This window comes from Phyllobates terribilis, unplaced genomic scaffold (genome assembly GCF_046119375.1).
Source record: "Phyllobates terribilis strain yellow unplaced genomic scaffold, ASM4611937v1 Scaffold_5__5_contigs__length_657084704, whole genome shotgun sequence".
Taxonomy (NCBI): Eukaryota; Metazoa; Chordata; class Amphibia; order Anura; family Dendrobatidae; genus Phyllobates; species Phyllobates terribilis.
The window spans coordinates 23,439,897-23,453,007 of record NW_027362765.1 but is presented as its reverse complement, the minus strand read 5'-3'; the positions used below and the strand labels follow the sequence as shown (position 1 = coordinate 23,453,007).

General features: G+C 44.9%; 1 protein-coding gene across 2 annotated transcripts in view; it reads right to left on the bottom strand.

Annotated features, from left to right (window-relative positions):
• The window catches only part of LOC141271795 (uncharacterized), a 43,361-nt gene extending 30,721 nt beyond the window's left edge, over positions 1 to 12,640 (bottom strand). Inside the window, exon 1 of one of the 2 annotated variants that reach the window (XM_073681949.1) lies at positions 12,573 to 12,640. In XM_073681949.1, the coding sequence (XP_073538050.1) occupies positions 12,573 to 12,598 (26 nt within the window). In that variant the 5' untranslated portion in view covers positions 12,599 to 12,640. The remainder of the gene's footprint in view (positions 1 to 12,572) is intronic. The other variant, XM_073681950.1, reaches the window with a different exon arrangement.
• Between the last annotated feature and the right edge of the window lie 471 nt (positions 12,641 to 13,111).

Here is a 13,111-nt window from a genome sequence, read left to right as displayed (position 1 = left end):
TCGCCATGACAGCCAGAGCCTAACAATGGAGTCCTAGAACGATGTCATTAAATTATAAAGAGAAAACAAACAAGATAAAATCCAGCGACATTCACTAAAGAGATAAGACGTTCTACTTCTGGAATAATCTGTCCCCAGAATGTCTCCATTACAATGTACCGCTCCTACCGCAGATAACAGCCCCTCATACATCTATAGCATCGGCCCCCCGGCCTGGATCCACATCTCCAGACTGGGGAACTGATCCCGGAGGTCGGTGCTGTGTCTCGGGGTCATCTGTATCTGCATGAAGAATGGGGGGAAGGGAGTATTTATTTATTAGCCGGTGGGTGGTACCATATTGTGTGGGACAACTTGTACTATCATAATGTGTGTGGGGGATGGAAGCACTATGGGAACATTATACTCTGTGTGGGGGGATAACAGTAATGTGTGATCATTATACTGTGTGTGGAGGATGGTGGTTCTGTGGGAACATTATACTGTGTATGGGGAGCAAGAAAGTGGAATTGCACTATGTGAGGAAAAAGGGTTTCCTTGTGTGAGTGGCTAGCCTAAAGACTATTGGACCAATGGATGTAGAGTGGAGTTCACAGCTCTAAAGGATGCAGACTATTTCCAGCACGGCGCACCAGTTACGTCGATCTTATTGTTTTGTTTTATTAGAGATTTGCTCGCTCTTTCGTTTAAGGTGCACAAATATCTCCTGGAATGTGTTCAGCCTCAAGAATCAATGTTTCCATTCAGTGACAGCAAGCGGAGGGAGACGTGCGGGATGGATCTTATGTATACATAAGGCCAGACACCACATTGATAATCAGGTAAAGCAATCATTCCATTACTCTCGTTAGTGTCTAAGGGACCTCAATTAAGCCACTTTTCTCCCAGTCACTAGCCCCATTAAGTGGATGGGGATAGTAGACCCAATGGAGCTGTCACCACAGTAGATCTCACATGCAGTCCCAGGTGAGGGGCTTGGCCTCAGGAAAATACCTCCATCAATACACAGTTAACTTTGGGGAGGGAGGTGGTTCCCAAAGCCCGGCTCAGTTCCATGGGACGGTATTTAGGACACTGACGAGGAAATAGAGGGGTTGCTGCTGGCTGGAGTTGGATACACGATCTATGGTCAGGGTCTCCTTCGCCTGGAGGAGCATAGGCTGTGACTGCAGACTATACCATCAAGGGTGTACAAAAGCTGTGGGCCAACCAAAAGTTGGGAGACAGTGGGTATCGCCTGGTACAGGGGGCAGTGGGACTACCTATCCCGGGTTTGGATCTTGTGGACTGGGGCATCTCAATGTGGCCATCTACCTGGAGTTACTTTAAGCCCATTGACGGAAGAAATAAAAATAATTGCATCGTTAACCCACCTAGGTGATTAATACAACCAACAACCTCAAATCCTCACACCTTGTTTCCCATGTTTCATAGTTGGGTCGTATGTATCTGACGCGCCCCTGGGCCTGAGTCGCGCTGCGTTGCGCACGCGGGAGCCTACCCGGAGCCGGATCAGATGGGGGTAGTAGTCTCGTGGCGATGACCCGGTCCGTGCCCAGGGAGTCAGACTAAGTGACAGTCTATTAGCAGTAGATGGTGGATGACTACGCCACCCGTTGAATGCAGCTATGGAGCTGCCGCTGCAGGGCAGACCGCTGAGGCCGGTGGAAGGATGGTGCAGCGTGGATGGTATAACCCCCAACGGGAGGGGTATGGCCTCAGGGCAGCCGACGTGGATGATGGGGGTAGCAGGAACCACTCAGAGACGATGCGGTGTAGTTCAGGGTCTTTACTGGTGACAAAGATAGACCCTCCCGGAGTACTTGCTAGCAATTGGGGCCTGGTCAGTCCTTGAGCAGATGGGATCTCCCCTGGCCAGGCGGAGTTGTAGGCCTTCCCAACTAACTGTACTCTTCTGGCTACCTTGCTAGAGGCGGGTAAAAGTAGCCCACGTCCCTGAGTGTACCGTGTGGTGCTCACCCGTATGGCCGGTGACTCGGGGCCTTCTAATGGCTTCCGCTCCACGATGGCGGTGCTGGTCCCACGCGTGTGACCGTGCCTTCGGGTTTCTGGGCCAGAGGACCTGCAATCCCCTGCCGGTCGGTTTCTGCTGCTGGGTAGAGATTAGTCCCCACAGCCTCGGACTCCGGGTCCGGTAAGAAATCTTCTCAGTCAGGGCGAGCTCTGCAGCTGCCAGCCCCTGACTCCTTGTAACACTGCTCCCACAGGGCTCCTGATGTTCTGTTCCTATATTTGCTTCTTTTCTCTGTCTCTACTTCTTCTCTACTCCCTAACCCTGCCTCAGCCCTAGGTTTATATAGGGGAAGTTCTTCCCCTCCCAGGACTGGGCAGGAGGTGTGGCATGCATAGGATCCCTGACCAAGAGACCTCCCACCTGCTCTCAGACGTAATATCTCTATCACTGTGGCAACCAGACCCCTGGGGTGTCACATATCCATCGGAGGGAAAGGAACAAAAACGTTATTATTCTCATAAAGTGGCAACAGAAAAATGACCAAAATAGTCTCAGTAGTGAAGGGATTAATGTCCCCTGCTCCCAGTAATGAGGAATCTCCATATACCTCCACCTACAGAGCCACACACCAGATATATGGCTGTTTTGTGATGATGTCACAGGAGGGGAGGAGTCAGGGATCACATGATCAGGGGCCTCAGTGTATCAGGTGAATTTCTGGACGGTTATCAGCCCTCTAGCGGTGTTATGTGTGCGCAGGAGGTGTATGGAGCGGGGCCATCTGTGTATGAGGTGTGTCAACAAATGATGATTGTGATTGGGTTTTGTAAATGATTAATAGCTGCTGAGTAGAAAAAACAGATTGTATACGGACTGCACATGGACGAGAAGTGAGAAAAATCATCCCACTTTTCTGGATGAAAATCGGACCATTTTCATTCTGTCGTGTGACCTCGGCCTTACAGGAGCCTTCAGTGACTCCTTCACTTCTCACAATCACACGAATCATTAAGAACAAGACAGAACTCATTAATTGTAGCTTGATGATGAAAACAGTCACAAGGATTAATTACTACAGAGAAAAAAGATACATTTTGAAAATTTTGCAATTTTCAAACTATTAATTTTCATGCCCATAAAGTCATACCACACAAAATAGGTAATAAATAAAATTTCCCATATGTATTGTTTACATAAGTATCACTTTTGAAACGTCCTTTTAAAGTTTAAGGATTTTACAAGGGTTACATTTTATCAGCATTTTTATTTTTTAAATTTATAAAATGTATTATTTTTACAGACTTTTCACTTTTGAAGTGACTTTGATGATCCCATATATCAGGAAACCCCAAAAGTGATAACAATTTTAACCCCTTCCCGACCTTAAATGTACTCAGTATGTCCTACTTGGGAAGTGCTTCCCGATCTTGGATGTACTGAGTACGTCCAGGCGATTTTGAGCAATCACTGCCGGGTGTTCACTTATTCTGAATTGCTGGGTTTTGTTCATTCTGCCTCCCAAAAATCAGAAGAGAAAGTGATCAAAAAATGTAATGTGCCAAAAAATGGAACCAATAAAAACATCAACTTGTCCCGCAAAAAACACGCCCTCACATGACTCGGTCGGCTGAAATACTTATAAAATTATAGCTCTCAAAATATGGTGATGCAAAAACTAGTTTTGAAAAAAAGTGTCTTTTAGTGTGTGACAGCAGCCAAACAAAAAAAACCCCATATAAACCTGGCATCGATGTAATCTCACCGACCCGAAGAATAAAGATGTCTAAGGGTATGTGCACACGGTCGGTATTGGCAGCGCTTTGAATAAGCATAATGTATGCTGCGTCCAAATCGTTGAACGCAGGTGAATCCACATGTGTTCATTGAGCCATGCGGATTCACCGCATCCTATACGTTGCACTGATATAATTTCTCTTGGGAGACTAGAGTCTCTGCAAGAGAAATAGACATGCTGCGGTGTGGAAAGACGTACCGCATCGCCGTGTCCGCGGGTGATCCGCAGGTGCACAGAGACGCATTGTGGGCATGGGATTTGTACAAATCCCATCCACTATGCTGTAACATTTGGCCACTGCGGTTTGCACTCTGCGTACAATCCGCAGCAATTACAAATCGTGTGCACATACCCATATACTTATACCGCACGAGGAACGGTGTAATAAATAAATAAAGCCAATTCTTGTACTATTGATGTGTTTTTTCTGCCTTCCAAAGATCGCAGCATGGGTCGGTTCACATTTATCCTGCGCTCACATCGAGGTTTCCATGTATATTTCTGAAATACGTGATTCAGACGGAACCCCCGACGGAGGATTTCCTATAATGAGGCAGATGGAGGCACTGTGGACGCCGTCTGGCCTGTGATCCAGTCGTGTCTGTCTTTTTAGGCATGCATGAAAGTGCCATCGGCCACAGTTTTGTGCACTTCTGAAAAGAAGTACACCTCTGAACAGAGGCCAGGTGGAGTCCAGAGTAACTCAGTTGCCTCATTATAGTGAAGGTATCCCTTGGGGGTGTCATCTGAATCACATCATTCGAAGATTTAGATGGAAACCCCAATGTAAGTGCTCAGCGTAGAGCGCAGGATAAATATGATCCCAAATGTTATATAAAATGTTCCCAACAAAAGTTTCAACTCAATCCAGAAAAAAAGCCGCCACTCAAGTCCATCATCTGTTAACGGAAATATAGGGGGCTTCAACGTAACTGGCAGAACAAAGGCTCTGGAAAAACGCTATGGCTCCTCACCCCACAAAAGAAATTCAACAAATTCTGCACTCACAAATCCAAATGCCCCCCTCTCTACTAAGCCCCAGTGTGTGACTAAACCACATTTAGCGTCCACATGTATGGCATTTCTATAGTGATGAGAGCCCGTCTAGTTTACGGGTGCGTGTCTCCAGAGCACGATCTGGGCATAACGTACTGTTCACTACAATGTACTGGTCACTACAACGTACTGGTCACTACAGTGCCAGTTTGCAATTTTCACTCAGCAACATCCACTACTGCTTGTTTCTGGAAAACACCCATGGAGTCAAAAATCATCACTACACCTGTAGATAAATTCCCAAAGGGATATAATTTCCAAAATGGGGTCACTTGAGGGGGGATTCTGCTCTTCTAGCATTTAGGGGCTCCGTATATGGAGTCTGCAAACTATTCTAGAAAAATCTGTGCTTAAGGAAGGCAAATAGTGCTTCGTCCCTCCGGCATCTCGCAGTGTAGCTAAGCAGTACTGTACAGCCACAAATGGGGTATTTGCCACGTTCAGCAGAAATTGTGGGACAAATTTTGGTGTAATTTTTACCCACTTTCCTGTGTAAAAATGTAATTATTTTTTATTCACTGCCCAGTGGTATAAAATTCTGCAACACACCAGTAGTGTCAATATGATCACTGCACCCCTAGATGAATTTGCTGAGAAGTGTAGTTTGTAAAATGGGGTGGTTCTGCTGTTATGGCACCTCAGGGGCTCTCGCAGTGGGTCATGGCTCCCACAAACCATAACAGTAAAATCTGCACTATAATATGGCGCTCCTTTCCTTCTGAGCTTTGCACGGTACCTGAAAAGTATTTCACAATTACATGTAGGATATTGGTGAACTCAGTTTCTGACCTCAGTTTCTTGTAAAAATTTCTCCTATTAGCCCTTGGAAAAATTAAAAACTTGGGGCTAAAACAACATTTTAGTGGTAAAAATGTAATTTATTCTCTATTCACTGCCCAATGGTATAAAATTCTCAGGCACCCCTACATGAATTCATTAGTTTCTGCTCTTCTTGCACCTCATGGGCTGTGCCAATGTGACATGACTACCTCAAACCATTCCAGTAAAATCTGAACTCCAATATGGTGCTTCTTCCCTTCTGAGCTTTGCACTGTGCCCCAAAAGTAGTTTTCAATCACATATGGGGCATTGGTGTACTCAGGAGAAATTGCACAACAAATTTTGTGGTCCATTTTCCCCTGCTATCCTTGTGAAATTGAAAAAAATTGGAGCTAAAACTAAAACAAAATTTTTGTGGGAAAAATATACTTTTTTCATTTTCACAGATCAAAGTTGTAAAATTATGTGAAGCACCTAGGGGTTCAAGGTGCTAACCACATATATAGATACGTTTCCTGAGGAGTTTAGTTTCCAAAATCGTGTCACTTGAGGGGGGTTTCCACTGTTTAGGCACATCAGGGGTTCTCCAAACACAACATGGTGGCAACTAATTATTCTAGCAAAATTTACATTCAAAAAGTCAGCTTGAGTACCACATATGGAGTATCGGCGTACTCAGGAGAAGTTGCACAAAAAATTTTGTGGTCCATTTTCTCCTGTTACCCTTGCAAAAATAAAAAAATGTGGGTCTAAAGTAATATTTTTGTGAAAAAAATGAAATGTTTTCTTCCACATTCCAAAAATTCCTGTGAAGCACCTGAAGGGTTAATAAACTTCTTGAATATGGTTTTGAGCACCTTGAGGGGTGCAGTTTTTAGAATAGTGTCACATTTGGGTATTTTCTGTCATTTAGACCTCTCAAAGTCACTTCAAATGTGATGTGGTCACTAAAAAAAATTGTTTGCAAATTTTGTTGGAAAAATGAGAAATCCCTGGTCAACCATTAACCCTTATAACTTCCTGACGAAAAAAAAAAAATTAAAAAAATTGTGTAAAGTAGACATGTGGGAAATGTTATTTATTAACTATTTTGTGTGTCATATCTTTCTGATTTAAAGGGAAACTGTCACGTCCTAGCTACTCTTTACACTGCCTGCATAGCGTTGTTAGTGATGCAATGTGCATCACTAACACGCTTTTCCATTAAAATTGGTGCAGCTATAATGATTTTATAATATTTAATATACTTAGATCCTACCTGCTCATTCAGTCATAGGGGCGTGCTTGTCATATTCAGTCATCGGTGGGAGCAGCATTCACTCACTGCTGGCGCCGCCCATGTATTTGAATCCTGCTCCCGGCAAGAGCTGATATTGTGTGGCGCATCTGCACTTGTACATGTCCGGCTGCCTGCGCAGTGAGGCTCTGTGATTACCAGCTTCACTGTGCATGCGCTATGATGTGCTATGTTCCCCGTGCGTGCGCAGTGAAGCTGTGTCGTTCGCATCTTCACTGTGCATGTGCTATGACACGCTGTTCCCCGAGCGTGTGCAGTGAAGCTGCGAACTACAAAGCATCACTGCGCACGCGTGGGAACATATCTTGTGCGCAGTGAAGCTGATAATCATACAGCTTCACTGCGCAAGCGCAGGGAATAGAGCATCATAGCGCATGCACAGTGAAGCTGGTAATCACAGAGCCTCACTGCGCAGGCAGTCGGACATGTATGACCTACACAGCTTCACTGCGCACGTACGGGGAACATTACGTTTTTTCCCACTAAAATGTTATTTAAGACTCACATTTTTCAATTTCACAAAGGGTTAAAATGGACCCAACAATAGGTAAAGAAATTTCTCCCAAAACCTGAGGTCAGAAACTCCTGTTTGTGCACCTGGAAGGGCTCAAATGGGAAGATCCACTATTTTGCTTTTAGATCAGTAATTTGCCAGTTCTAGATTGTGGGGGCCAACTGCAAAGCCTCCGAGGTGTGTGATCAGCAGTCAACCCCCAAAGGTGACCCCATTTTGGAAACTATGCCCCAGGGATGTGGAGTCGGAGTCGTGAAGTCGGAGTCCATTTTGGTGGAGTCGGAGTCAGTATAAAATGGACCAACTCTGACTCCTAAAATATATAATAAATTGGGTACAGTAGTTTAATTCAGTTTGTGGGGAATATTTTTCCATAAGAATTTGGGAAAGTTATGAAATGTCCTATAAATGTCTGTCCTATTCCTGATCTAAGGGTCTAGACTTTTAGCTGAGATGAATCTGTGGTACAGTAAACTTATCACTTAAACATGAGCCATGTATGAGGGAGTCGGAGTCATGGAAATTGAGAAGTTGGAGTCGGAGGTTTGGCTTACCGACTCCACAGCCCTGCTATGCCCATCAGGGAATTCATCTAAGAGTGTAATGGGCATTTTTATCCCTCAACTATTTCACTGATTTCTTTAATATTTGGCTGTGTGAGAAGATGATATATTCCATCTATTACTGTAGTAAGTAGTGTCACGACCTCCCTCGCTTAACCCCTTTACGACTTATGACGTATAGGTACATCATAGGTCGCCTCCCCCTTTTTGGTATGGCCTCTGACGCTGAGCCTGCACCTTTTCAGGCACATGACAGCTGATTTCATCAGCTGAAATGGGGCCATAACAGTCAATCTCTGACAGTGGCATATAACATGATCGCGCCGAAAGTGCGTCATTAGCTCCACCAATCTGTGCACCTGCCACATGATCGCAAGTCGCCGATGGCTTGGCATGACAAGCCGGGTCTGCAGGAGAACCCTGTGGTTGTCATTGCCGAACTACTATGAGTGCCGCCCAGTAGTCGGTGTTCATAGCAGAATAGCATTTTTGTTACATATAGCAGGGCTTCAACAACTCAAATAATCAAAAGAATGCAGCTTCAAGTCTACTATGGAGACTATTGAAGTAAGTGAAAAGTAAAAAAGATAAAAAAAAAATATATATATATATATATAAATAAAAAAAAGAAAAAAAATCTAAAAAGTTCAAATCACCCAACTTTTGTCCTATTCAAATTAAAACAATAAAAAATACACATATTTGGTATTGCCGCATTCAAAAGCACCCGCTCTATCAAAGTCTAAAAAGAATTAATCCGATCGGTAAACGGCGTAATGAGAAAAAAAAAATGCCGTTTTTTGGTTGCCGCAACATTCCAATAAAATGCAATAACGGGCGATCAAAACATCGTATCTATCCCAAAAATGATATCAATAAAAATGTCAGCTCGGCGCGCAAAAAATAAGCCCTCAACCATCCCAGATCCCGAAAAAACTGGAGACGTTACGGGTCTCAGAAAATGGTGCCATTTTTTGTTTATAAACTTTGAATTTTTTTTCACCACTTAAAGAAGCTGTACACTACTTTAGATTACCCCCCCAGTGTATCCCCCCGGGACCCCTAAGACTTTTTGTAAATACCTTACGTTGCTGATAATGCCTGTGAGAGGCGCTATCGGTGGCCACTCACAGGCATCACGTGACCCCGTGCTGACATCACGACCAGTGAGGCGTGACTCAGTGCTGGGGTCCCCGCGGTGGCTGCTGGGTTGTGGTGGGCAGGGTTACCCCCCCGCATCACACCTAGCATCCACCGCGCGCTTTCCCAATGAATGGGGAGAGGCAGTGCGCGCGGTGGATGCCGAGTGTGATGCGGGCAGGTAACCCTGCCCACAGCCTGGCATCCACCTGGAACGCGGAAGACAAAGACCCCCGCCTGCTGCCAGCACTTGTCGTGACATCAGCGGATGTCAGACCAGCTGCAGCGGGGGATCACGTGATTCCTGTGAGCGGCGCTATCAGTATCTGCAACAAAAGGTAATTACAAAAATCCTTAGGGGCCCCGGGGGGATACATTGGGGGGATAATATAAAGTAGTGTACAATCCCTTTAACCTCTTTCCGACGACGTCAATAATAGTACGTAGCTGTGCCCTGGGACTTATGGACCAGCTACGTACTATTACGCGAGCAGCGATCGCACCCGTACACAAGCGGTGCATGCGATCGCCACCGGGTGTCAGCTGTGCTATGTGCAGGGAGCGGTCCCCCACCGCTCCCGGCACATTAACCCCCGCAATGCTGCGATCGAACTCGATCGCAGCATTGTGGGGTCAAGGGAAGGGAAGTCATGACAACATCCGGGTCACCAGGAGGCAGGACATTACTTTGATCATGCGCAGTGCATGACCAAAGTAATGTCTCCCTGTGTGCAGCGCTGACAGGCTGCATGACATAGGGAGCTGCTGCTCTCTATTCCATGCAGCTGATCAGGCTGCAAAAAGTAAAAGTTCCATAGTGGGACATAGTGTAAGAGTAAAAAAAAGTAGAAAAGTGAAAAAAAAAAATTTTAAAAAATAATCACCCAAAAATAAAAATATATTGAACCCATAATATTTATTTATTCTGAAAAAAAAAAATAAACCAATAAAAGTACACATATTTGGTATCGCCGCGTCCGGAACTACCTGACTTATAAAACGGTCTCATTAGTTAACCCCTTTAGTGAACACGGTAAAAAAAAATAAAAAAAACGAAGCAAAAAACAGTGCTTTATCATCATATCACCAAACAAAAAATGGAATAACACGCGGTCAAAAAGACAAATGTAAATAAAAATGGTACCGCTGAAAACGTCATCTTGTCCCGCAAAAAACAAGTTGCCATACAGCTCCATCAGCCGAAAAATAAAAAAGTTATAGTTCTCAGAATAAAGCGATGCAAAAAAATTATTATTTATAGAAAATAGTTTTTATTGTGTAAAAGCGCCAAAACATAAAAAAAATATATAAATGCGGTACCGCTGTAAACTCACTGACCTGAAGAATAAAGCTGCCTTATCAATTTTACCAGACGTGGAGCGGCATAAAAAAAAACACATAAAAACAATTCCGGAATTGCTATTTTTTGTTTATTCTGCCTCCCAAAAATCATAATAGAAAGAGATCAAAAAATGTCACATGCCTGAAAATGGTACCAATAAAAACGTCAACTTGTCCCGCAAAAAAAACGTCGTCACATGACTCTGTCGGCCAAAATATGGAAAAATTATAGCTCTCAAAATATGGTGATGCAAAAACTAGTCTTTGCAAAAAAAGTGCCTTTTAGTGTGTGACAGCTGTCAATCTTAAAAACCCGATATGAATCTGGCATCGCTGTAATCTTACCGACCTGAAGAATAAAGTTGTCTAATCTCTTATACCACACGAGGAAAGGTGTACAAAAAAAACTTTAGGGTTAGGGTTGGGCTAGAGTTGGGCTAGGGTTAGAGTTGAGCTAGGGTTAGGGTTGGGCTAGGGTTAGGGTTGGGCTAGGGTTTGGGTTGGGCTAGGGTTAGGGTTGGGCTAGGGTTAGGGTTGGGGATGGGGTTAGGGTTGGGCTAGGGTGGAGCTAGGGTTAGGGTTGGGGTTGTATTAGGGTTGGGATTTTTTCAAAGGTAAAGAGAAAAAAAAAATAATGACGATATGGCAACCAGTGTTGAGCACAAGTGCTCGCTACTTGAGTTTGCACTGGGTGCTCGTGTATGCACTGAGTATCGTGGGTGTTCAAGCGACATGCTTGAGTCTCCGCCCCATATGCTTCGCGGCCAAAAAAAACGTTGCTGGGATCACCTGCCAGGCACGAGCAATCCCCGCATGGTTTTTTTTGGTGTCTAACAAGCGTGAAACATGCGGGGCAGGGACTCGAGCATGTCACTCGAGCACCCGTGATACACGGTGCATTCCCGAGTACCCAATGCAAACTCAAGTAGAAAGCACTTACGCTCAAGACCAATGACAACTTATTCAATATGATGACCTAATGTTATCAAATTTTGTCGTACCTCTGGGTTCAAAATGTACACCATACCCCTTGGTAAAATCCTTGAGGGGTCTAGTTTCCAAAATGGAGTCAATTGTGGGGGGTTTCCACTATTTAGGCACAGCAAGGGCTCCCGAAATGAGACATGTGCTTGATTCCAGCCATTTTTGCGTTCAAAAAGTCAAATGGCGCTCCTTCCCTTCCGAACCTTGCCGTGCGCCCAAGCAGTGGTTTTCCCCCACATATGGTGCATCGGCTTACTCAGGCGAAATTGCACAACAAGTTGCATGGTGCAATTTCGCCTATTACCCTTATGAAAATGCAAAACTGGGGGCTGAAAAACATTTTTGTGGGAAAAATGTGAAAATTTTATTTTCACGGCTTAATGTTATAAACTTCTGTGAAGCACCTGGGGTTTTTACCACAATCATGAAGTACAATATGTCACGAAAAAAACAATCTCAGAATCAGTGGGATCCGTTGAAGCGTTCCAGAGTAATTACCTCATAAAGTGACAGTGGTCAGAATTGTAAAAATTGGCCTGGTCATTAATGTGCAAACCACCCTCGGGGGTAAAGGGGGTTAAATAAAAATGAACCTATACATGTTTGGTGTCTGGAAACTCGTAATGACCTGGAGAATAATAATGGCAGGTCAGTTTTGGCATTTATTGAACATGGTAAAAAAAAACAAAAAAACACACAAATGTGGAATTGCCCTTTATTTGCAAATTCCCCGCACTTGAAATTTTATTTCCCGTTTTCCAGCAGACGATATAGGAAAACCAGTAATGTCATTCAAAAGTACAACTCGTCCCACAAAAAATAAGCCCTCACACGGCCATATTGACCAAAAAATAAAAAAGTTATAGATCTGGGAATAAGGGGAGCAAACACAGAAAAACCCAAGGTGGTGAAAGGGGTTAACCTGGTGACTGGGGGGATCCACTGCAAGACCACCTAGTCTGTCTAGGGAGATTACACCCCAATGTACATCTCACACTCAGGAATAACTGCACACACTGCCCTCACTAAGGTTTGGTTCAGGAGCGGCCACTCTTCTCCCTCCACCTCCATTATATCTGTAAGGGGTTAATACCCCCTGCGCCCAGTAATGGGAAATCTCCACATACCTCCACCTGCAGAGCCGCCACCACATATATGGCTGTTCTGTGCGCACAGGACCTGTGATGAGGTCACAGTCATGTGATCAGTCACATGGAGGGGAGGAGTCAATGGAATCCACAAGGTTCTTATCTACAGCCAAATATAGGCATAGTTCTGTATACATCTGTATGTGTGTGTTATATGTGTGTATGTGTGGGCAAGGAAAGGGCCCTGTTACTTGTGTGGGGTTGCGTTTAGGGGGCCTGGGTGGGGAAGGAGGGGGGTTCTGTTACCTGCGTGGAGCTGCATGCTGGGGGTCAGCGTGGGGAAGGAGGAGGAGGAGGAGGCACTGTTACTTGTGTGGTGCTGGGGGTCCCGTGCCCCCCCTCCCCATGTCTTGCCCTTCCCCACCCTTTTCCCCTATTACTTGTGTGGGACCACGTGCTGGGGGTCTTCTTGGGAAAGGAGGGAGTTTTGTTACTTGCGTGGGACTGGGGGCCTGCGTGGGGAAGGAGAGGATCCCGTTACTTGCGTGGAGCCCCCGTTACTTGCGTGGGGCCGCGTG